Source organism: Eleutherodactylus coqui, chromosome 2 (genome assembly GCF_035609145.1).
Source record: "Eleutherodactylus coqui strain aEleCoq1 chromosome 2, aEleCoq1.hap1, whole genome shotgun sequence".
NCBI classification, from domain to species: Eukaryota; Metazoa; Chordata; class Amphibia; order Anura; family Eleutherodactylidae; genus Eleutherodactylus; species Eleutherodactylus coqui.
The window spans coordinates 132,451,736-132,477,790 of NC_089838.1; the positions used below are offsets into that span (position 1 = coordinate 132,451,736).

At 40.4% G+C, this 26,055-nt stretch overlaps 1 protein-coding gene across 4 annotated transcripts in view; it reads left to right on the forward strand.

The window, feature by feature from the left end:
• Positions 1-20,048, forward strand: part of SRGAP1 (SLIT-ROBO Rho GTPase activating protein 1) — a 170,649-nt gene extending 150,601 nt beyond the window's left edge. For 2 of the 4 annotated variants that reach the window (XM_066591556.1, XM_066591558.1), the window contains exons 16-22: positions 5,407-5,512; positions 5,861-6,085; positions 6,836-6,915; positions 15,009-15,189; positions 15,284-15,418; positions 15,612-15,957; positions 16,654-20,048. In XM_066591556.1, coding sequence (XP_066447653.1) covers positions 5,407-5,512; positions 5,861-6,085; positions 6,836-6,915; positions 15,009-15,189; positions 15,284-15,418; positions 15,612-15,957; positions 16,654-17,034 — 1,454 coding nt within the window. In that variant the 3' untranslated portion in view covers positions 17,035-20,048. The remainder of the gene's footprint in view (positions 1-5,406; positions 5,513-5,860; positions 6,086-6,835; positions 6,916-15,008; positions 15,190-15,283; positions 15,419-15,611; positions 15,958-16,653) is intronic. The other 2 variants (XM_066591557.1, XM_066591560.1) reach the window with 1 other exon arrangement.
• The last annotated feature ends 6,007 nt before the right edge of the window (positions 20,049-26,055 follow it).

The window sequence follows — 26,055 nt, forward strand, 5'->3', positions numbered from 1 at the left end:
CACGGAATGAATGAATACAGGACAGGGAGATGGCGACTGACAGGATCAAGCAAAAAAAAAATCCTACTGTGTTCCAGTGCTAAAAAAAAAAACTAGTCACTACACTAAATACTGACTAAACTAACACTACACTGAAATACTGATCACACGTTACAAACTACACTAATATACTGACAGTTTACACTACACTGACTGATCACACTTACAGTAACTAACTACACTAATATACTGATATTACTACCTACACGAACGATCACTGTAATCTATTTTTTTTCCCCGTTTTTCTCATGTCCCAATCTCCAACCATCGATACGGTAACACTGCGGGGATTGGAGTGAGAGCTCACTCTCTAAATAGTGTAAACTATGACTTCTGTGCCCTGATTGGCTGGGGCAGGACTGCTGTGATTGATCCCCCAGTGGCAACTTGATAGGCTGCTAACTATATTAGCAGCCGTCACTACATTGTCACAGCGATTGCCACCCTTGCTACACTGTAGACACAGAATGATAGAACATGCATCGCTGTCAACGCTCAGAGTTGAAGATGCTGCGTTTTAACGCTTGTGTGAGCAGCCCCATTGAAATGAATGAACTGAAAAGGCAGCGCTAAACACTGTACTAAAGCTGTATTCACAGTGGTGTTGGCTTCACTGTGGCATTTTTGTTCCGTTTTTATCTCGACAACATTCAGATGGAGCCCTGAACAGAACCATTAACTGTAATTAGTCAAGTGGAGGCCAAAAGTAAAAACTTTGGTCTCAGTTGGTCATGGATTCCATTTTGTTTCTGGGGTTATTTCGAGGATACAATAATGTAGCCGACTTTTGGGGATAACTGCAGTTACACCTGGCTTTTCAGATTTTGAGTGGGAATAGTTGTGTAATGTTGCCTTGTACAAACATGGGTGGAACATCTCTTTTAGCTTCTACCATTGATGCGCTGAATGTAACCCTAACACCACCCCCCCCAAATGCGCGCGCACACACATCAAGAAAACACACTAAAATTTCCCATTCAAGGTGCTGCCAGAAAGTACAAGCTGTACTAAGTGAGTGTCCAACTCTGCTGTACGTAAGGTACTTTAGTATGGAAGACTAACCAGAGCACACCTTCTTTTAGGGTGGTTTCACACTCAGCTTTTTTTTGTGGATCAAGATATAATAATAATCTTCATTTGTATAGCGCCAACTTATTCCGCAGCGCTTATGGTAAATAATATGAACAGACTGCGTTATTTATTCCTTTTTAAAAAATTGAAACCCTATTGGAAGGGAAGCAAACTAAAAGATTTTCGCTTTTTTTAAAACACATTGAAATCAATGGTGAAAAAAAACCTGAAACTTTTAATTCCATTTTCATTCCGATTTCCCAGTTCCAAAAAATTGAAAAGAGAGACAGATCTATAACTGAAAGCCTTAAGTGTGTATGCACCCTTACAGCATTATTTAATAGTAATCTTACCAAAAAAATATAGAGATATGTGTGCAAAAATGATACTATTGCTAATAGATCCTCTTCTTTACATTCCTTAGTGTAGAATTTCTCACTTCAGGAAATGACACTATCTGTATGCAGGGTCACAAGCATTTATTCCCTACAGCAGCACATGGAAAAATAGTGTTCAGCAGGCAATGTGGTGTCTAACTGTAGCGGAATCTACAACAGAAACACTTAATCATTACTAAACATGAGTTTCTAGTAGAATGAAATCTTAGACCACGTATTTGCTGTCTTACTGGCAGTCCAACTTGCAACATTTTGCCATCTGCTTTGTGCCGTCTTTTTCACAGGATACTTTGTTACACTTTTTTTCAGAAATGATACTTGGTTCTTATGTTTCTGTTTATATAGAACAGCCTTTTGTTTCTAATATATTGAGCATGGGCTGTATTTGAAATATTGCCATACACTATATAGTAGTATATTAAAAGCACCCAGATGTCTAAAACAGATTTCCAGAAGAGAATCCAAGGTTGCAAGGTAATGTCTGGTTACTTAATTGAGAACGAATTGCTCTGTTGAAACCCTTTTTTTTTAAACACTATTACATATATATTCTCTATAAACTTTATTTGTATTCAACTTTATCCTACTTAGGCCGGCTGCACATGGCCGTGACGGGCTCCGTCGCGGAATATTCCGCGGCAAAGCCCGTCACGGCGCCCCCCAGAGACCCCATACTTACCAGCGGATCCGGCGTCCTCGCTCCCGCATGACGCTTCCCCGCCCACCGCCACTGCGTCATGTGACACGCCCACCGCGTCACATGACACGCCCACCGCGTCACATGATGCGGCCGGCCGTGTCATGTGACGCGCCGGCGGTAGGCGGGGAAGCGTTTTCACGATATCTTCCGCTGTGCTACAGCGAAAGTTAGCGTGAGCGGACGGCTTCCATTGACTGCAATGGAAGCCGTCAGCACGTGCACCCGCGGCAAATAGAACATGCCGCGGGTGAGGATGGGGGATTTCACGGTGCGGAATTCCGCGGTGGAATTCCGCACCGTGAGCACTGCGCTATTAGGTTCAATAGAACCTAATAGCAGCGGGCAACGCAGCGGATTTCCGCCGCAAATTACGCGGCGGAAATCCATTCGTGGGAAGGTGGCCTTAAACTAATGTTACAAAATGATAAACAATTTCACATGTGACTTCCTTCTCTTCTACTTTTTTAAAAATATCTGAGTTTCGCACAGCAGAGCTCTCTGAGGCTCTCGTACAGAGGGCAAATGTCTCTCACTGATCTGACCATTAATGAGACTTCTTTGAATCTTGTGATCAGTAACCACATCTTTGCCTTTTTATCCTGGAAGGTTATCCTTCTGTGAATTCATCCCGCTGCTCAAATGATGGCTGTAGATATAAATGTCATCCATCCCACCCTAAACATGTATATTTGGATCAGCAGGGCATGTTTATTCTTACCACTGAGGGAGGGGGTATAAATACAGTTGCTGATGACTCCTGTTGAACTGGCTAAGAGCCATAAATGACTGTATAGAATTCAGACTCCTTAGCTGTAACTTCCAGGCGCCCACATTTCTAAAACTAGTGCCGCTTGGACTAAGGGATTGCTGCTGTTTATGACACCAACCGCAATTTAAGGGGGTCTATCGCCACAAACAAGCTTTCAAGTCTATTTGAGAAATCAATACTGCTGCCAAAAAATACATTTTTAAATATGTCATTTGAAAGAAAGTTTAAAAAAAATATTGCCTGCCAGTGTAAAGATTTAATTCCCTGCAGAAGTTGGGTCCAAACTTTCAGAATGTCCAATAGTAATGAGAGTTTTTTGTTTTTTTTTGACCTTTACAGAAAGAAACAAAAAACATATGGGCAAGTTTACTAACTTAAAAGGCACAAGAATACCATATTTATATCTTTTCACTTTCTGTATCCTGCTGGACAAAGGGCTGTGTGACTCAAAATGCAGCACAGTGCGCCAAAATTTGATGGGAACCAATTAGGTGGTTTAAAGTCAGACTGGACAGACGAAGAATGCACCAAACCGTATCATTAAACACTATGAACTGCGATAAATTCGACACAGTTTTATACTGCTTAGTCTAAGTTTACACAGTCCATTAGGATTAGTAAATCTACCCCCTTGTGTAATATCCCAATAAAGAGGTTATCTATGACTTTCTAATTGACGGCCTTGGGATACATCAGCAATATTAAATTGGTGCGGTATCAGCTGTGCCTGGTACTGCCGCTCACTACAGCTTTGTTCCATTCAAGGAAATAGGACTGAACTCGAATACCAAACAGCCACACTGCTAATACAGAGCTGTACCTGGTAAACAATCAAGGGCACTCTTTAAACAGCTGATTGGCAGAGGTGGGTGCCAGCAGTCAGGCCCTAATTGATTTAATATAGATGGCCCAACCTTATTATAGACCATCAGTTTGAGGCCTCTTTCACACGAGTGCTGTTTTAGCGCTGATTAGGTGTGTCAAAAAATCGCATCTCAAAATAACCCATGGTTCTCTATATTTTTCAGATGAGCGTTTTTTTCCCCTTTTTTTGACGCTCTGAGAACATCGCACGTCAAAAGATAAGACATGTCCTATCTTTCGACAGTGCAGCGCCGGCGGCTCCCATAGACTCCTATGGGAGGTGGCCAGCAAGGGGAGGGGAGGTAATCTCGCTAATAGCAGGCACGACATGCTCGCGGCTGCTATGCATTCACGCGATTTAATGCTCCGATAGCCACGCTGTGTTCAGGGATATCTGATTGCTCAAACTGCGCTGAAACAGGGCTTGTGTGAAAGATCCCTTAAAGTGCTGGATAACTCCATTAATTTAGCTTAAGTGCTCACTTTATTTTCAAAAAAACTTGTGTTAATATGATAGCCAATGTGATAATTAGAAAAACTACGCTTTATTTACCGCAAATGATTTATTTGTGCTGAAAAATCACTCTGTACTGTGCACTAGGGGTATCATTTCTATTGAATTTGCTGTCCACTGCCTGTTGTCAAGGTATGCCTGTCTGTAGCAACAGAGATAACAAGCCAGATAGCAGAAAATAAACAATGGCAATAAGGCTGCCTGTCCATAGGCGTAGTGATATCCTGCCGGGGAGCAGTAGACTGCTATCGGTTCTCCGCACTGAGCCTATCTGACATGCTGTGATTTGCCGCCCATGAGTGGAGAATCGCTATGATTATCCGCTCGTGGACAGGGGGGGCTGCGCTTTCCATAGCAACACTATGGAAAGCGTTCACTGCGTTCCCCGCTGCCGGATTATCACCGCGGGGAACACAATGAAAATTTGCCCGTGGACAGGCAGCCTAACGCATCCTGCTTATTGAAGCCTATAGAGAGAAGAGTGGAGGGTGGGGATGGAAGACAGAAGCACACAGTTAATCGGATACTGCCTGCAGCTAATGGTGATTGTCTACTATGTTAAAGCTACTGACATCACATCTACACTGTTCAGTACTTTACTAGGGACTTACCTGATATGTCTGTGTCTATGTTAGACAGTTCTGAAGCAGAATCTATAAAGGTTATAAAGTTGTTGTACGTGTGTGGGGGATGGGTAAAGTACACTATCCACTGAAGTGTGGACTGAGCTCATTGAAAGTACAACTGACTATTCCCAAAGGGATGAAGTTAAAGAGATAATCTGAAAGGATGGAAAATTCCATGGACTAATTTTCTTGCTGTTTACTCAGGATGCTGGACGATCTATATATTGGATATACGAGAGAGACTCAAGAGAGGGGTATGGGGGGGGGGGGCAACACTTTGTTTTGTTTTTTATTTGTTTTTTTTAAATAAGAAAAGGGATGAAAATCCACATAAAAATATTTAATAATAAAAAATTGCCTCATCTGTTTGGGGTAGATTAAAGACATCACAGACCGCTCATTATTCTGATCATGTCTTCTGACAGGAGTGGAGAATCTCTATGAGAGGGCCATGCACATTAGGAAAATCCTGCTGACATTACCCAGGACTGTGCTCATAGTCATGAGATACCTCTTTGCATTCCTCAACCAGTAAGTACCCTTTAAATCTATGTCTCATGAAGCTTTCATTCATCACCTCAGCATTTTAATTTCTTAATAATTACCGGTTTCTAATGAATTGAAAAGTACAACAAAGCCACCAGAGAAACTGCAAACATGGTGATAAAACTCACCGGCCATGGAAAGGTGAAATTATTTAATATCCTATTTCCTATACTGAACTTTAGATGTATAGCTAATGTTTGCTGTTGATCACTATATGAAATAAAACATTTAGAAGTACACTGTGTGTGCTGAACATTGACACCTCAACTAACTTGGGGGATCAGATTGTATCGTGCTGCCACTTTAACTTTTTTATCATTTTGTTCCCTGCAGCCTTTCTCAGTATAGTGATGAAAATATGATGGATCCATATAACTTGGCAATCTGCTTTGGTCCTACGTTGATGCCTGTTCCAGACATACAAGACCAGGTGTCCTGTCAAGCTCATGTGAATGAAATTGTTAAAACCATAATCATCCATCATGAAAATATTTTTCCAGATGCTAAGGAACTGGAAGGCCCGGTTTATGAGAAGTGTATGGCTGGAGATGACTACTGGTAGGTCAATTGTTATAACATAACGAGGTCTGAAATGTGCTTTTATGTGAATGAGGAAGAATAATATATTGGAGTTACTCATAACTAGAGACCAATCTTCTCATTGCAGCTACGAGCAGCACTGTTCTATTGTCCCTGTCTGCATCGTACAAGCAAATAATGTTACTGCCCTCCCACGTCTGTTCAGAGTTTTATGACCTGATGGCCCATTCTTTCTCCTGAAATACTTTTTAATTATACAACTGTTGCTGTTATGTTTTCCAAGAACGCCTCTCTGAGATGCAGTTGTGGAAGCCGATTGTGTGCGCTGGCATTTACATTACAACTTAAGTAGATGTACATAGGATCGAATGCCTTTTCACTGACGACATGGGAGGTAGCATTACATTGATCGGCAAAGAGAGGTCTCGTTTTTCATCCTGTAACTCAGGAAATGGAGAAGAGCCTTTTGTTTAATAAGCTTCTATATGCAATGAAATGACTGAGAATGGGCAGTTAGTCATGTCTCTACAGTAATGTCATTTTATCAAATTGGACAAATGGGCCTCTAGTAAATGGATGCGTTCAGACAAAAGTTGGCATTTGCTAAAGCAATGGCATGCACATTGCTTTTAATAAACTTCATGGGTTAAAGGCTTGTCTCACCGAATGTATTATTCATTTGATGTAGGCAATGTAAATCATTTGCGGTACGTCTGTTTGATGTGTGATGAGGCTGATGATTGTTTTCATTATCTTCTGTATTTTCAGTGACAGTCCTTACAGTGAGCATGGCACATTAGAAGAAGTTGATCACGACGGCGGTAATGAGACTCACACAAGTGAAGACGGTATTGAGTTTTTCTCTAGTGTTTTTTTGGGGGGGGGGAATTTTGGATATACTGTCTTCTAGCCTTTAAAAAAGTATATCTGTATCTTCGTCTAAAATTTGGAAATGCCGATGTATTCGTAATTCAGAGGTTACAGCAAATAAGGTTGACACTTTATTTCTTAGGATGCCTTAACCCTTTCCAATCCACTGTCTGACGTCTGAAGACATTATGATTTAAGGCTGTACAGCTCTGATGTTGAAATATGTCCATCGGGGTTCTCTTACTGTATATTGCCAGCCTCTTTCTTGTTGGAGGCTATCCAACTTGTCACCTCATGCAGTACTGGCTTTAGCCAGCATATATCGCTGTTGTAAAACGGCAGAAAAGGAGTAAGCCCCCTAGGAAAACCAGTATGCAAATTGGGTTGGAAAGGGTTAATATTGGCAATGTATCAGCTGTGACTAGCACCGCAACTCATTCTAATGTATTTACCATATTTTTTGGACTGTAAGATGCACTCAGGTTTTAGGCAGCGGACAATTAAAACTTCTCCGATGTATAGAAGTGGAGGGGTTACTGTTAACTCTGCATAGGTCACAAAGCAGTGACTATACTGGCTACATCCAAAATCCTGTCATGGTGAAAAAGAAACTATATATTTGTATTCCAAGCAACAAAACTATGTGCTGTTGTTGCTGTCGAGAGGTATCCCTGTTACAAGGGATTGGTGGGGTTAAAGATTTATATTGTATGCCTGTCCTGTCTAATTATACCTGGTGATCACTGTCCCATGCAGCTCCTGCTCACTCCTCCATGCTATGGCTGAGGACAGAAGTGTGGATTGTAGTGACTGCCCCCAACTTCTAATATCAATGGCTGAGACTTCCTCTGTAGCCAGACAGGCTACTTGAATTTAATAAAAGTTGTCAGCGTAATGTTGTGTCATGCAACTGAGAGAGCTGAGCTCACTGCTAAGACTCGGAGCACTTCAACGTTACTACGAGTATGGGAGAAAGCTGTCTCTTCGGTTCTGTGTAGATATTCTTAAGCTTACACTTCAACTGCAGCAGTAAGGGACCAGAGCACAGAGGTGCATAAAAGAAGCACAATTCAATGATCAGGCACAAAACACTTCATGAGCGCTTGGCCAGATTATTAAGGGAGTAGTCAATGGGGTTTGGCACTGCCAGCACCCTGTGACTTTAACCCTTTCCAATCCATTGTCTGAAGTCTAAAGACATTCTGATAGAAGCCTGTACAATTCCGATGTCAGAAGATGTCCGGCAGGGTATTCTTACTGTAGATTACTGGGTGCTCTTGTCAGGGAAATTTCTGCGTACAGCACCAATCAGGCCCACCCATATGCCCCGCTGCCGGCGGTAAAGAAGAGACACCACACACGGAGGTCTGGTATAGTTCCTCACACGGGGACATGACTGCGCACTTTATTACAGATTACATGGGGTCTTATAACCTTTGGTCACATCACTAGGAATGGGTAATGGTCTCATTGGCTCAAATTCACCGCATAACCATATATGTAAAGTCCGCATTTCCGCCTGAGACAGTGAAAATCATATACGTAGTTGAACAGTCGTTATCCAGATACGGGGCTTCTGGGAAAACAGCCAAGCACACGGCCTTCGTGTCCGGTTCTTGGTTCTTCCTTGCGGTGTTTAAGATACATTTTGTCTTCGCCTTGCAAGGCCTTTGGAATATCTGATGTAAAGCGACAGATTAAGTTTTTCTCATTTTAACTTTGAATAGAACTTGCATACAGGTATAAAAGCATAAAAAACATATGGCAACATATACATATCCCCTCACACTCTGTTGTCCGGGGCCTCTCCAGCATGTCATATACCACAGTACTGACTCTAGCCAGCAGATGGCATCATTGTATAATGGCAGAAAGAGAAAGCGCCCTAGGAAGCTCTGAATCCAAAATTGGATTGCAAAGGTTTAAAGACCGTGTAGGGACATTTCTAGCAAAAAAAAATTTTTCAGCTAAGACTTGCATCTAAGGTCGATAGATCTCACGCAAATATGAACACCATTCTTTTTAATGGAGTAATATATATGAGCTGCATGTCCTATGTTTTCACGTTCCTCACAATGCATTGCTCATTGTTTTCAATCGGAAAGTAAAACACATAGCACAGCGTGCGATGTACATGTGGGTGCAGTGCGAGGTTTCCCATTGAAAACAATGGTAAACATTTGCCGATCCTCTAACGTGTCTGAAAGCCATGCCAGGTAATCGCTACTTCACAAATTGTGATGGGAGGCAGTTTTCTGTCAAAAATGTCTCAAAATGGCGTGAAAATGCACATTGGTGAGCGCGATATTGGGCCAAGTTTCTTGGCCCAAGATCGCGCTTGCCTGTGTGTAGGTAGCATTACAGTCAGAAAAATATGGTATCTGTTTTTGCAAAGGGAATCCGCTTCTATATTTACGAGATGTCACTTGATGATGACAAGCTACTGTTCTCGAAATGTACTGTACTAAAGAATCTGCCACAACATGACCAACCAATATGGCAGCAGAACCAGTTGTCACTTCTGCAAAAGTAAACCATGACATTGATAGAATTCAAAAATTCCAATATTTTGAGACACAAACTTTGGCTGTTGCTCAGGTGCATGGTTTACTGCTACATGGGGGATCTTTACACTATATGTACTACACTGACTTACAATATATGGTTTAGACCATGGGCGCACAGCTTTTTCTGGTCTGACGTTCACATTGTCATACTGAACTACTTCCAAGGGCCGCAAGGATATTCCCAACTGAAATATTTATGGTATATCCTAAGAATATGCCACAATAGATTGAAGTAAATTCTTCCATTTATTGTGGCAGGAGGAGGAGACATGTGACTCTCTCCATTGTAGATGATGGAGCTCGAGGTAACTGCCTGGCATTTCATAAGTCCTATAAACTACAATGGCGAGAGCTGCATGCATACACAATGCCTCCTAAATAATATACTCATTTCTCAAGTGCCAAATGGGTTGAGACTTTATTCTCCTAATATAGGGGACCCAGACATGACTACACAGTGCATCATTTATACTTAGCAGGGCAACAGGCATGTGCTACTCCTCTACACCCGGACATGGAAACTACATGTGTGCAGCCACGCATAGATATTTCCGTGTCCATATAATTGCAGCGATGCAAAATGGCATTGTGAGACGAATGTGGCCCCCGGGTCGCATGTTGTGCACCCCTAGTTTAGACTGTGTTGAAAATGAGTAATGGTTCTGAAACTTTTGCAAAAATTGATGCAAAAATTACTGTAAATGTTGCATTTTTGTAGATGCTTGAGTCCTAAATGGGACTATGTGCATTTATAGAATTCCATGTCGCCCTTCTATTTATCTGCTCTAAATGAACATCTTTCCTTGGAGCGTAAAACTGTTCTGGAGTTTATAATCAGTGTGTCGGACGGATGCGCAAGTCAGCAAATTATGTGTTTGTTGTGTATTGATTAGTTTTTCTGCCACTCAAGCATGTCAGAAAATAGTGTTATTGATTAGTAACAACATAGATCTCGCTTTAAGACGGCATTTGCCAAGATTTATTACATTTTGCAATCAGAATGGCTTAAAAGATTTGATCCTCCAGCTTGCATATGGTTACGTGTCCTTAACAGTGATTTGTGCGAGATTCATATACCTTACTAGCTTCAACTGGTATCTCGTTCCATTTCCCTTAGGAAGATACACTAGCTTTAACTCCATTATTCTTGTCCTTGCATTTAATGTTCCGTACTGATGATTTACTGGTAGAGCACGTTCTTTGCAGTCAGTAAACAATTTCTGCTATAAAGGAGTGGGAAAAAAACTATGTATTCAGTGATATTGTGCTGTTACTTATGGAAGTACTTAAAGGGAACCAGCCACCATAGCACTATCCAGCATGTTCAATGCATTACACACATGTATTTGCCAAAAAAGCACAGAATAAGTCAGTCCCAAATTCTTTTTTTTTTTTACTCTTTGGCGCCGAGTCATCCGGGCGCGGTAGATGCAGCTCCTTGACTCCATAAAGTGATTAATGTCACCCCCCTCCTCTCAATCGCTGCCCTCCCTGGCTCCTGATGGCAGTGCTGGTCTTGCTGAAGTCGTACACTCACTGCTCTTGTCCTTTGAGTACTCGAGTTGAAGTCAAGTTTGTACACCCAACAGATGCCAGCAGAGGGCCACATGAGGCGTCACGTGACAGTAGAAGTTACTCAAGCCTCCCGCTCCCCCTTTATCTTTGTTTTGTTTCATGTTCCAAGTTGCATTTCTATGAAGTTTATGTGGTAGATACTGACTCTATTGTTGCACTACAGAAATACTTATGTCCACCATTGAACACCATTTTTATTTTGTAATCTAAATAGATCTACAATTCTGTGCTGATTTAATTTCTTAATGTATCTTTAAAGCAGGTTTAGCTCAATTGTTCTGATATAGAAGTCCAAGTTGCCTGCATAGAAATACTTAAGAGGGTTATCTGGAGAGGGAAATATTGGCACTACTGGATCTGGACTGGAGCAAGTATCTCTAATCCTGCTTGGTTCTGATACTCCATCACGTGGTATGGAGTCGTCTTGCCCTCCCTCTCATTGTCAGTGACCTCACAGGAAGTTGTCTGTGCGGCTCACTTAAATAAGTAAGCCAGTCCCCATCTGTCTGCATCGGCCATGACACAGAAGGGGCTGGCTTTGTTATTGGTTTTCTGCTGCCACCACTAAGAACTTGGTGCATAACTTAATACCTTGAACTCCGTATTAAAGGGGCTGTCCAGATACCTTTTTGAAAATTTTATGTCTGCAGCCCCATGGTTCTCCCAGTATCTGACAGAGGAAGGCCGGTGACTGCTCCCTGCCAATCTGGGGCCACAGTGCCACTGTTCCGAACTCCTGGCACCATGGTGGCCAGGATGTGTACACTGATGCCATAAGAATGGGCACTAACGTTGTGGCCTCTGATTGGCAAGCAGAGACTGGGAGAAAGGTGGAGCTGCAACACTGGATTGTCTGGCTCAAGAAAAGGTAAGTACTGCTGTATGTGTTATTTTCCCATACATGGCCCTGAGATTAAACTTTCAAAAAGTAACCAGACAATCTCTTTAACACCTTAATGACGCGGACCTTTTTTTATTTTATTTTCTTTTTCATTTTTCCTTCCCCCTTTTAAAAATTGTAACGCCTTTATTTATCCATCGACGTCGCTGTATGAGGGCTCGTTTTTTGCTGGATGAGTTGCATTTTTCTAAGGGGAGTAAAATGAAAAAAAACAACAATATTCCGCCATCTTTCAGTGCAAGTCTTTCTATGGCACACAAACTGCAACAAAAATGACCTGATAACTTTATTCTATGGGTCAGTGTGATTACTACGATACAAAACTTGTAGAGCTTTTTTTTTGCCTTACTACTTTTTTTTTTTTTTTTCAAAGACATTTAATTTTTTAAAATTATTTTCTGCCGCCAATTTCTGCGCACAATAACTTTTTAAATTTTTCTGTCATTGTAGTTGTGCAGGGCTCATTTTTTGCAAGATGTCCTGTAGTTTACGTTGGTACCATTTCGAAATACATACGGTTTTTTGATCGCATTTTATTGCGTTTTTCTGGAGACGGTGACAGAAAAAATTCATTTCTGGCACACTTTATTTTTTGGGGGGGGATGACGTTCACTGGACGGGGTAAATAATGAGCTGCTTTGATAGATCAGACTTTTACGGACGTGGCAATACCAAATTTGTATTTTTGTTTTATGGTTTAGATTTTTTTTAATATAGATATGGCAAAAGGGGGGAGATTTTAAACTTTTTTATGACTTTTTTTAAATTTTTTTTTTACAATTAATAAAACTTTATTGATCTGATTTTTACTTTTTATTTTAGCCTCTCTGGGGGACCACAACTTGCGATGCTTTGATCGCTCCTGCAGTATAATGTAATGCCATTGCATTACATCCTAATGCAATCTGACAGGCAGTTTATCAAGCCACCCCACGGGGACAGCTTGATAGGGAGTCTGCTAAGGCAGCCCTGTGGCCTTTCAGAAGGACCACGGCTGCCGTGACACTCGTACGGCTCACTGCGCGGGGGTGTCAGCTGTAATAAACAGCTGACACCCACACCGTATGAAGAGAGGTTGCCCCGCAATCTCTCTTCATACATAGGCCGGCGTTATAGGCCGTTAAAAGGCGTATTGGTAGTCGTTAAGGGGTTAAATCAGTATGCTGCTTTTGGCTTGCAAAGCGGGAATGAATGATCCATGTTGCTTTTTTAAAGAAACCAATCATGGCATATTTTACTTTGCGACTACTTTGTTTTGGTCTGCCTGCGCACTTTTTTGGCGTATTGATTCTGAAAAATACGTGAAATTCTTATGATCCGGCATTAAAGCCGCCTCTTTAAAATTCTGCATTATTAAAAGGCGGTAGAAAACTTGTAAGGTCTCTAGGAGAGCAGTCTAACATAAAAAGATAACATAAAAGTTGCTGTTATAGCTTTGCTTTGACGAGAGATTGGGCATCTTTGCGAAATTGACATTTTCCAGTTTTGTGAGCTTCCAGATTATTTGACTTTTTAATTTTTTGGGGGGGAAACAAATGCTAAATTGTTTAGATTTTCGGACTGCCAGATGCTGCAAAAGAAGAATTTTTCTATGTTTAGATCTTTAAAAAACTAGATAACCAAACTCTAATCTGGAGTCCTCTTCATTTTGTATACATTCTTATCTATTATGTGCTGTTCTGAGGATATGTCATATTAGTCATACTGCTATTTATATCCTCCAGCTACAACCAATTGCAAATAAATATTGGGCATTTGACTGTGAGCCATCTGCACAAGTGTATTCTGGGACACGGCTCTTATTCTAATGATGTCTTTTGGTTTAACATGGCCTTGGAATATGCTCTTTGGGAACAACACTGTTTAGTCTACAAACAAAGCAGCCTTGTTTGTTATCTTTTTGATTTCTCGACCTTGCTGCCCACACATAGAAAGGAAAATGCGACATGAAAGGGTTTACATTCTGAGTGGTGCATTGTAGAAAAAGAGCGCTCCAGACCTTAGACGCCCTAATGAAAGCCAGTTTACAGTGATTGCAAGTTTTCAATAAGCCGCCTCACTAGTTTTTGTGTTTTTAAAAGTTTTAAAGGTAGAAAAAAGTTATAGACCTCGGTGCTTAAAGTGAATGTCATCCAAAAATGGCATTTTATACATATTTTTTTTTGTTTAAATCTATTTTTAGCTTTTGGTGTTTTTCATTCTTTTAGTTTTCAGTTTCATATTTAAAAAAAAAAAAGCCTAGGATCATGCAGTGTTTTTATACTAACCACTAAGGGTCCTCGTACATGTAACGGCAGTCGAGCGCTTAAGTGCCCGACAGATTCTCAACAATTACAGCATCTGTGCTTTCACACGGGTGCATTGATTGCTTGCTGAATGGAGGTGAAGCATGCCGGAGATCTCTTCTAGCTGCCCGCCTCCATTCAACATAAACAGGTAGCCGTTCATTTATGAAATGCCGCCAGCTTACATGGGCCGATCGTCGTTTAAATTTTATGCCTGCATAAACTCAACAATGAATAGTAGCAAAGGAATTATCATTCGTCATTCAGTCACTGAATGATTATTATAAAAGTTTGGGAATTGCGGCCTTAACCCTTTCCAATCCACTGTCTGACGTCTAAAGACCTTCTGATTGAAGGCTGTACAGCTCCGATGGTCGGAAGACATCCGGCAGGGTATTCTTACTGTATATTACTGGCCGCTCTGTTGTCGGGGGGCCTCTCCAGCATTTCCCATACCACAGTACTGGCTTTAGCCAGCATATGGCACCTTTATATAACGGCAGAAAGAGAAAACCCCCCCTAGGAAACCCTGAATCCAAAATTGGATTGCAAAGGGTTAAGATATTAATTTTTGAAAATATTTTTGTAATGTTTAAAGTGCTATGTGTTTATTTTGTAAACAACAAATGGGCAGTAAATAGAATTATAAGAACTGTCCCTTACAAAGCCAGTCAGTGTCTTTTTTTTTTTTTTTATTTCTCTCTCAATCAGTGTCCTAAATATTTTTGAACTTTTGATTGTAGAATGTGAACCAATTGAAGCCATAGCTAAATTTGACTACGTTGGACGGTCTGCTCGAGAGCTGTCCTTCAAGAAGGGTGCATCACTTCTCTTGTACCATCGTGCATCTGAAGACTGGTGGGAAGGACGACACAATGGAATTGATGGACTAGTACCCCACCAGTATATTGTTGTACAAGATATGTAAGTTAGTTTTGTTTTGTTTTTTTTATAAATGCTTAGGAAAACCATGTTGGCACAAATGAGTATCACGCAAACAATTAATTTGTAATTTTAGGGATGACACGTTTTCAGATTCCTTAAGTCAGAAAGCAGATAGTGAAACCAGCAGTGGTCCAGTAACTGAAGATAAGTCATCATGTAAAGACATAAATTCTCCAACTGACCGACACCCAGATTTATATTCTGGCAGGTAAGAAGATCACTCTCTTCTATCCATGCCCTTGCCAGCCAGAAAATTTGGTTACGACATGAGGTTTCCCACAGTGTGTGTCTAAATTTCGTGTGTGACTTATGATTATGGCTTCTGTGATCATTTATTGTAAGATTGTTTTAAATAAAAAAAAAAATTGTAACAAAGCCTTGTTTTGTTATTGGTCATGCAGACACAGAAGGCGAACAGATCCACCAGCTCCTTCTCGCCGTTCAGGCAGGTCTAATGATAGTCACTGCCCAGTTCATCCTCCACAGTCACTCAACAACTCATCGATGGAAATTGGATCTTCCAATATTTCAAGCCATTGTAGCCCACGTGCCCTTCTACAGAACCGCAACCTTAATACTGACAGCCCTGAACGTAGACGTAAACCAGGCCATGGAAGTCTGACTAACATAAGCCGTCATGATTCTTTAAAAAAGATAGACAGTCCTCCGATACGTAGGTCTACATCATCGGGACAATACACAAATTTTAATGACCACAAGAACCTTGACCAAGAGAGTATTGCTCAGGTATGTAAAAAAAGAAAACAAAAAACTTGTGATATTACAAAGCATCTCCCTTCGGCCCCAAAATGTCCTTTATCTTATTTTGTTAATTTTAGGTGCATGTTTACCTGTCACACAATGCTGACTTTATACAGAGCAGTGGAAGAGAAAAGTTTCTTGAAAGTATCTTATGTATTTATTGTTGCATTGATTCTTACTCCATACGATCCACAATGTATCCCATTGACTGTATCATGGTGGAGAACACCATTGCATACACACAGTGGAGGGTTTTGATTACACGAAAGGCATTGGATACCTTTAACATTTCACACCATTTATCTAATGGAGCAGCAATAAATAGATACCATACATTACGCACACTTCTCTTTAAATGTGTTCTGTATAATTTTGCCAAGTAGTGTGAAAGCGGAGCCTATAATATAATACATTATCACATGTAAGTAAAAGGCAGACTGAATCCGAAGGAATGTCCTATTCTGGCATATCTTCCTTATACCATCTCTACCTGTAAACGTTTCCTAGTTTTTTCCTTCATTAAATATCATTAGATATCTTTTGTAATTGCTGAGCTGCTCCTTTTGGTATAATGACCTGGTCTGCTGGTTTGATATAGTTTATGTTCACTGTAGCAGTGATAAATGATGATCAGTATTTTCTAGAACTGTGGTCTAGTCTGTTCTATTTTGTATTTTTAAGCAGGATATAGAAGAGACCATGAACTCCGCCCTGAATGAGCTGCGTGAGCTTGAACGCCAGAGTTCTGCGAAACATGCACCAGACGTTGTACTGGATACACTCGAGCAAATAAAGAACTCGCCCACCCCAGCAACATCAACGGAGTCTCTGAGTCCTCTTCACAATGTCATACTGAAGAACACAGAGCCACTAATCCGGCGTAGTACTAGTACATCCAATGACACAATGAGCACATTTAAGCCCATGATTACACCTCGAATGGGTGTACAATTAAAGCCTCCAGCTTTAAGGCCAAAACCTATCGTGTTACCAAAAACTAACCCTGGCATAGGACCATCCCAGGCCACTCAAGGGGCTGCTGACAAATCATGCACAATGTAATGTCATGCTTAATAGTACCCTATGGATAATTAGGCGAACAGACGTTTGCTATGATATCAGTAGTGGCATGTTTATACTGAAGCTAGAATTAAACACTCGCATCTACACTAAGATTTTACTGCAAGAAACTGGACTGTGTTGTGTGTTTACAGCTGTGAAAACACATAGAAACATACTTGAAGAATTGATGCTGCACAAATTGCATACTTTGCAACATAGATCACAATGGCTTCCCACTTATTTTACAGACTTCTCATCTATTCTAGATGTATTGTGGGCAATTCAGAATGAGAAGTGTCCATGTGTTTTACATTACAACTCATAGTGAGTCACGGATCTGTGGATACAGAGGTCTATTTGGTTTGCAGAGCAGCCTAAAGAAAACCCATTAGTAGTTTGTTCCGTAGGACTTTTGCATTACATTCCTTTGGGGCCTTACTGCTTGCTGTAGAAACCTCTAAAGAAACATGGGGTAGATCCAAACAAGTATTTCTCTGGACCGACAACTAATCTTATAACCACTGTTAAGACTGTATATTCCCTCCTCAATGTTAGATATAATGGGGAAAATATTAATGTGTACAATATGCACTGCATGTGGTTCTTACGATAGGTAGACATGAATATGTCTCTATATATATTTCTGTATAGAGATGAATATATGTGGAAGAAAGTTGTTTTGCACATTCACAATATACAGAGAGATGAACAATATATTGCTATTCAAGGACGCTCCTGTGCGTGGCTGGATTCGTTGTGATAGAAAGCATTACGTTTAGGCATGTTGATATTGCCATGGACCCAAGCTAAAATCTAGAATACATTATCTTTACAGTCAGTTTATCCAATGTTGTGGTTTTTTACGTGGATTCAAGACATGAAAGCAACCTTCCGGTCCTGGACAAACAAAGATGGCTGCAACACTTCTCGGACTACCTTATGCACACTGTACGTTAGTATGCATAGGTAGTCGAAGATACTGTATGGTGCTCTGACTGGCCAGCAGTGGCCAATCAAACCAGCTGTCTAGTGTCTTCTAATTCTAATCATACATTAGATTTGATGCACGACGCACAGGTAGTCAGAAAAGTTGTGCGTCCGTCTTTGTTTTCACTTTAAGCTAAAGGCTCTGCTATCAGGGCTGGAGTACAACACAATGTTGGATGATGATTTGGTGTCAGCACAGTTTTAACCCTTTCCAATCCACTGTCTGACGTCTGAAAACATTACGATTTAAGGCTGTACAGCTCTGATGTTGGAAGACGTCCGTCGGGATTCTCTTACTGTATATTGCCAGCCTCTCTGCTGTCGGAGCCTATCCAACATGTCACCTCATGCAGTACTGGCTTTAGCCAGCATATAGCGCCGTTGTGTAACGGCACAAAAGAGTAAGCACCCTAGGAAAACCAGGATACGAATTGGATTGGAAAGGGTTAATGTCAGCCCTGTATCCCAGACAAACATGATCATGTGTAGAGCCACCGTAAATCTCTATTATTGCCTCCTATGTGTAACTTATTAATTTTCTTCATACCTGTCCATTAACGTACTAACCTGTTATGAGCAGAGTTTACTCTGCCATTGAAATGTACAAACTGCACAATCTAATACAACGGCCTCGAATGCTACTAATACTGAGTTATGCTAGGCCTACACTATTATACTGGTACTCTTTTTTGTTTTTCATTGCTTTATTTTAAGAATTTCTTTAGTTGTATATATGATTTGTATATATACTTACCGCCAGCACATTGCTTGTGTGGCTTTTTTTTATACTTTTTTTGTAGGTTACTGGGGAAATCCATTTATGGTGTAATATATATAAGGTTTTACTTTTATGCTATAAATCAGAATATGTTGGCCCAGATAAGCATGGTAAAATGCTGTCAACCCTATGGGATTACACTTGGATTCTATCTATAGACTGCTCCATTTATTTCCGATCCACAAAATAGATTGCCCTTTATAAGCTACATTTGGGAGAATTATTTTAAGACGTGAACCGTGCTCCCATAACTCAAATGTGGGACACGTACAAGGAAAACCATACAATGGCATATTTTTAAAACGTAGTCTAGTATTTTTTCGCTTCTGTAACCATAGTTTGCGGGCCATGTAGGTAAGTCCATTATCGCTACTAGGATTCTGGTGTAGAGAAGCAAGTCATTCGTTCACAAGCTGTATAGTTCATCATTGGAGACTCCAGCTTGTAGTTGGAGTTGAGCCAAGAAGTTCTATGAGCGACCGGGCTCTTCGTACGCCGCTATGTCCTAACATGATCATAGATGAGAACTTGGAACTTACAGGAACAAACTGGAATTCCCTTCTGATCAAGCACAGGCCTCGCCTGGTACTTGTTTTATTCTGGTCTGTGTGACATAATAGGGTTAAATAAATGTCTTTTTAACAATTGGAAATGTGTATAATTGTAATAGACTGTGTATTCTTATTAGAGTTAGTGTAGTACAAGAATATGTTAGAAGCAGTGGACCTGGAGAGTGTGTTGCCACATACATGTGTAGTTTGACGGTTCTCTGTATTTGCAGTACTGTAGGTGGATGTGTACAGATGTACGCAGCCCGGTCACTAGCGAGGCCCACAGGGAGTTCTTTGCAACTCTTGCACAGCCATGTGTCTGTATCGTCTTTACTGTCCGTTTTGGATTACAGTACCGATAGCAGTTTTTGTTGACTGTTAATTACTTGTGTAGGTGTACATCTGTAGTATGTACATGTGAAAGTGCCTTTAAACTTTTAGAGGAACTTCAACTTTTTATTCTGTGTATTACATTTCCCTTACACTCAATCCAGCTCACAAAAAAAAAGTAAAACTTAAAAAAAAAAAAGTTTGACTTTTTTTCATTTCAAAGACTCATGTGTGATGTTAAATTGTTGTGATGATGCACTTTTATGTATATGACTGTACATTTTGGCATGTACCATTACAGGCTTCAAAGTCCATCCAGGTTTGTTCCTCTGTAGATTTTCTTTATAATAAAGAATTTAGTTCTGTCAGCCCCTGCCATCTTTTTGTTTTCTACACTTGGGAAATATTCAGTTAGTGGGAATTAAATATTTTGAAAACTGCTTTTATCACATAAATTATAGTTACAACAGTTGTCACGTTGAATCGCAGTTCAGATATGGCTAGCGTAACAGTTTTGATTCTTTTTTCTTAATTAAAGTGGTTTTCCATCAGAAAAAGGGGACTCACCACTCTGGATCACTAGTGGTGAGCTGATCACCTGGATCGCTGTCAGTGCAGAGGGCTAGACATGCCTCATATGGAACGGGAGCAGAAGTGCTTTAGCCGGCTTCACTGCCATTAAAATCAATGGGTGCTGAAGCTGCTAGCACACTTCTTCGGCCATCTCCGTTGCCGGAAGTGTAATAGCCAGCTTCAGCTCCCATTGATTTCAGTGGGAGTAAAGCCAGCTAGAACACTTCTGCACCCGTTCCCTACGATGCACATCCGCCCTGATGCACTGACAGTAGGCCGGGCAATAGGATACATAATCAATAGTTGAAATTGACAGAAACCCACTACTCGAGATCCTGGGAGATGAACCAGAAGATAGATCATCAGTTGTTTTTGCCCGGAAAACCCCTTTTTAAATGGCTATGCGCTACTCATCTAATCAGTGAAGAATTCTGATTAGTCCGTTGCAGAAGCAGACCAGATGAAAAATGTAGGCGATAGAGAGAATACACCGGTCTTATTGTAAATGTGACCAGAAGATTCTGGGGAAGCAAACCGCATTATCAGGAGGAGAACAGATGCTTTGGGAGGCCATCAGATCTGCCTATTTCTTACACTTATAACAAATGAAGAATTTTGATCAGATTAAGCAAATATTGGAAACTATCAATTAGATGGACTAAAATTGTTCACTCCATAATCCCTATGATGCTTTGAGTTCTGGTCAGTAGACCCATGGTCAGGCCTGGATACTTGCCTATAATACACATGTAAAACTGGCCTAAGGCTCTGAAATCAAACCCTTGATGAAATGAAATATGACGTGTCACAAAAGCCATTCAACTGATACCCAATTCTCTTGTAAAATAATTGTATATGTGAAGTCATACAAACAAGAATTTTTATATAGGTGTCTACAGAAATGTCTATCCTGGGGCAAAAGACAACTTTCCAGCATTGCGTGAGGGTATGTGTTTGGAGTGTGCTTTTTCCAGCGCTAAAATAACCAAAGGGAAACTATTTTAGATGAATCAGAATAACAATATCAGACTACTATGGAAAGAGACATACAGAACTTGAAACAAAAAATAAGCTTTATTATCTCAGAGGAAATGTTAAAAACGACCACCGTCAGCTGCTATACAAAGATGTACATGGTTGAGTGTGCCAGAATGGACGGCAGCGTAGCACTTCTGGGGTCACTGTTTCTCAGGCTGCTCATATTTGTCTCTCCAGTCCGCCAGCATCATAAGGTGCTGCTGGGTATCTTCCTTATAGTGACTCTACAGGAAGAAATTCAGAGGGGTCAAGTCTGGGGAATGTGGTGGCCAAAGAACAGGTCTGCGTTGTCCAATAATGCAGGTTCCAAAGCAAGCTGCGAGCCACTGAGGCACATCCCTTCAAGAATGAGGTAGAATGCCATTTTGCTGGAACTAAACCCATTGACGTTTGTCTAGATTTAATTTGTGATTTGCATTTTGGCCTCATGTTAGAAAAATGTATCTATTACCATGCAGTATGCACAGGACCCTTTATTTGACTGATTTTGATTCATTCATGGCATTTTTTGTCACCAATCAATACATTTATTGTGTTAACCAGGTAATCCATTTAGGATGAATTATTTTAATGCTGGAACAAGCATACTCCAAGGACAGCCTTACGCAATGCTTGAAGGCTCTCTCTTGGTCCTGGATAGGTATTCTGCAGACACCCTTTATATAATTTGGGGGGAAAAATAATCCATGTACATTAGAGGCTGCTTTTCTTTTAAGATTCATAAATTTCACAGTGTAGTAATGGTTGGTTGTTGGTCTAAGCAAACTCCACAAGCTTAAAGTTGAGGGATTCTTGTTGGATTTGCGCAGGTCTTTTGTGGTTGCTTTTCATTTTTCTGTGCTGCCACTTGGTTGTCTGTGAGTTACGTATATCCAGTCTACACATCGTATTCCGAGATCCTGCTGACCAGGCTTCTGAGATAAGATGAAGCTCAGCAGAGAGAGGTTACTTGTCAAACAAGGGGGTAAACCATAATGTCTCATGATTTTTCCAGAAGTGGTACACATTGTAAATATGTCTAGCACAAAGTGTTTAAAGGGCTTTTAAGTCTGGACTGCAAAACACTGGTAATGTCCTGCCTTACAAACATTAGTAAAGATATGTAATTTAGTGCCAGGTCATAAGGCATTTAGAATATGTGCATAGGTTACATCTACTGAGAAATTCTTCTACACAGGAGAAGACAGAAGCAATTTTTAACCACTTCAGCCTTCTCTTTTACAGGTTACATAGTGCTCAGTAAACGTTATGTAGAGAATGCAGGAAGCTGCATTATATGACCTCATGGGGGACAAAAGTGTTAAGGAAAAAAAAATAAGTTAAAATTACAGAATAAATTTTTATATAATCTATCCAATGCCAACCTAAACCGTTGCAATATCTTCCCTTTCATCCGAGATTTCACAAATTATATATCAAAACATCCTAAACAAAATGTCGTACCCATTCCTGTTTTTACGTTATATATAATTATATATAATAAAATAACAAAATCGGAAAATTTCTGTGAAAAAGGGTCTTAAATAGCCCTATGTGACAAAAAAAGCGCAGCAAAAATAACTTTGGCTGGCCGGGGGAAAAAAAACAGGGCCATAAAACCACCATATGAGTAAAGTCACTAAGGTGTCTCGTCCTTCAGGACTGAAACACTCTGGTCTTTAAGGCATTAATAGTTCAGCAGATGACTTGGCAAAGAGCATGCTTTTAGTACTGCCAGACTAATTTGCTTATACAGAATGTACATATATATTGATCCATTTACCAAAGAGCATGTTCCTGTGAATTATTGTATTGTACTTTCTGTGTCCATTGACCTTATGACAAAAGCACAGAATTTTAGGCGAGCTGAAGTTTAGAAAATAAATGAGGCTCAGGAGTGCTACTGATAGTAAAGAGAAAGTGATACTATGACAGCAGAATATAATTATATGGGTGGTTTCACATACAACAACTTTAGGGGGAGGCATTTCAAAAAACACTGCAGTCAATAGGGAGATATTAAAGGGGGTTTTCCAGTTCAAGAAAAAAGGTTTACTACCTTGAAAGGGTGTATAATAAAGAAAAATGACACCTCCTTCAGTAGCTCCCCATCCCGAACCTGTTTTGAACCCGGAAGAGGCTGGCTGCCATGACGTGCCTTTCATTGTTGACATGACTGCTTAGCCAATCCTGTGCTTCAGTGGTAATTCTGCTATGGCCATTGAAGCCTGTGATTGGCCGAGCAATCATGTACACAATGAATACCTGATCCGGCGTCTTCCGGATTTGGTGTATCAGGGCACGGGGGACTGGCATTGGGTAGAAAACCATTGAAAGAAGGTTGTTTTTTTTTTTTGCTTGTTTTAGGCTTTGTTGATATTTTTGGTCTCCTGTTACATTATGGAACAGAAGAACGAAAATGCGGCCGTCAGATCTGTCACAATGACAGAACCCATTGACTATAATGGGTTTTGTGTGGTTCTGTCATTGGGAAATACCGCTGCTCTGTTTTTCTGGTATTTATGACAGAATGCGCAAATGGAAATTTGAACAGAGGCTTATACCGCTCCATGGCTGTGTAAAAAGAAAAATGAAAAGTTTGAGGCCTGTAAAATCCCTTTTAAACATACTACAACTGCTGCAGTTTATTTTATTAACTAGTGTTTTTGTGGATCCGTTTCTTTAAAGTTGCCCTTTTTGAAACTTTTGATATCCGAATTTTGATCAGTGGGAGGCAGGCTGTTAACATGGCTTTTTTTTTGTACATGGGCATGTTCAAAGTGTGTAAATAAAGAAACAAATGCCACTCAAACACTTGTACTATCTTTTAAAATGCTGGCTTTTTAAAGTTTTTTTGTTTGTTTGTTTCTTCTGGTGGGGATAAAAAAAAAAGTCACAAAGCCTTACTTGCAGTAGCTGGACACACGAAATAGGTTTTCCATTTATAAAAGACTGCCATTGAGGTTTATGTTATAATGAGAGAGTTAGAAGCTTTCTGTAAATATTGAGGTCATGTATCTGGCATGAGGGATGTGTAGGTGTGATATACATCCGACTTTCAGGGAACAGGATGAATGTGAAATAACTGCATGTGTGGGGGACCAGAAGAAAGTTGCACAGTAAAAGCATATTCCATAAAAAGACATAATGCTCCCAGTTAAGATACGGATGACTCACGTTGAAACAAAGCCTGCGTCAGCTGTTCATGGAGTCAAACATAATGTAGCTCAGCACCAGCTGCGATATTTTTATATTCTTCAGGCAGAAAAAAAACCTGCCATTCAGAGGAAGCACCTATTACTTCAACCAGTTGTTACCAGGCAGCTTGATTGGTGGGAGGATAATTCTGTCCTCCATTCACAAGCCATTCATGTTCTTCTGTAGTTACAGCCCGCAAAGCTGTATTACCATACAAGGATGTTCTTTCCGAATATAAATAATATATATATTTTTTCTCTGTTTACACCTAAATCTACATGAAGTATGACTAGCCCTCTTTTCTCGCATTAGGTTAGGGTCACATGTGTAGGGTGCACCTCACAGAAATCTTTTTTTCTTTCTTCCTGCACATCCAAGATACTGTATTACTTTCTTCATAAAAGTCCCATTCACTACTGCAAACTTTCTGAAGTATCTTTTTTTATGCTCCTCTGCGACATCACTAACCCAAAGCTGGTAATACCGGGCCTCACCACTGAGATACATATTAATACATAAACCTCACCCAAACCCTCATTTGTCTATGCAACAAATAAGTACAAAAAGTCAATTTTCTCGGTACACCAGAGATTGCTGCAGCTTCTGATTGCTTTTAGTGAAATCTGCCTTTTTGATGACTCCTCACCAACCACTATGGGGTGCCTTACAGCTGAGAAAGCACTAATACAGTGTGAGCGTGCGGCTGCAAGCAGCATGTGTAAGTATGACCTTATTAAAAGTGTGTTACTTGTGCTACTTGAGTTTTCCTTTTCAAAATAGAACATTTAACTGATACGTTTTGGAGGAAGCTGGGGCTAAACACAATACAGGCTGAGTCTACCATAGAAGAGCTCTTTATTCCATAATCTAGTCAAATGTGAAGTGATCTGTTCTAAAGCTAGGTGGAAACTGGATCATGGAACAGGGCAAGGATTCCAAGCACACCAGCAAATCTACATCAGAATGGCTGAAAAAGAAAACGACCCAATTGAAATGTTGTGGTGGGACATTAAGACAATTGTGCATAAGAAAATGCCCACAAACCTCAATGAACAGTAGCAACGTTGTAAAGCAGAACGATGGGGGGGAGGGGGGGGGGGGGTGAATAGTCCTACAGAAAGCAATTCATTCAAGTTATTGCTGCTGTAGGTGGTTGTACAACCTATTGATTCATGGGGTGTACTTAATTTTTCACATGCTTCTTCTGCATTTTGGCCTAGTTTTTGTTAAATAATGAAATGGTGTAACTTATCATGTGGTGGTTATGTTACATGTTTCACTCCTCGCTCCCCCCCCCCCCCCCCTCCTCCATTAACTTAACATAGCGGCTGTTCAATAATGAACGGCTGCTATTTACACTGGAAATAAATGGACCCTCCGTCTAAGTGGCCCCTTAGTCTTCATGAAAACACACATTGCTTATTCTGAAAAGTCAGTTAAAAAGTTAGGTATGCTTTAACAACGTATGTATTCTTACCTGTCTGTGGTTCTTGAACTCTTGTTTGTGTAGTGCTATTGTTAAACAAGTTTAAAAATAAATAAAATGTACATGGGACGACCTACGTTTCACAGGACTGCATTATGGAA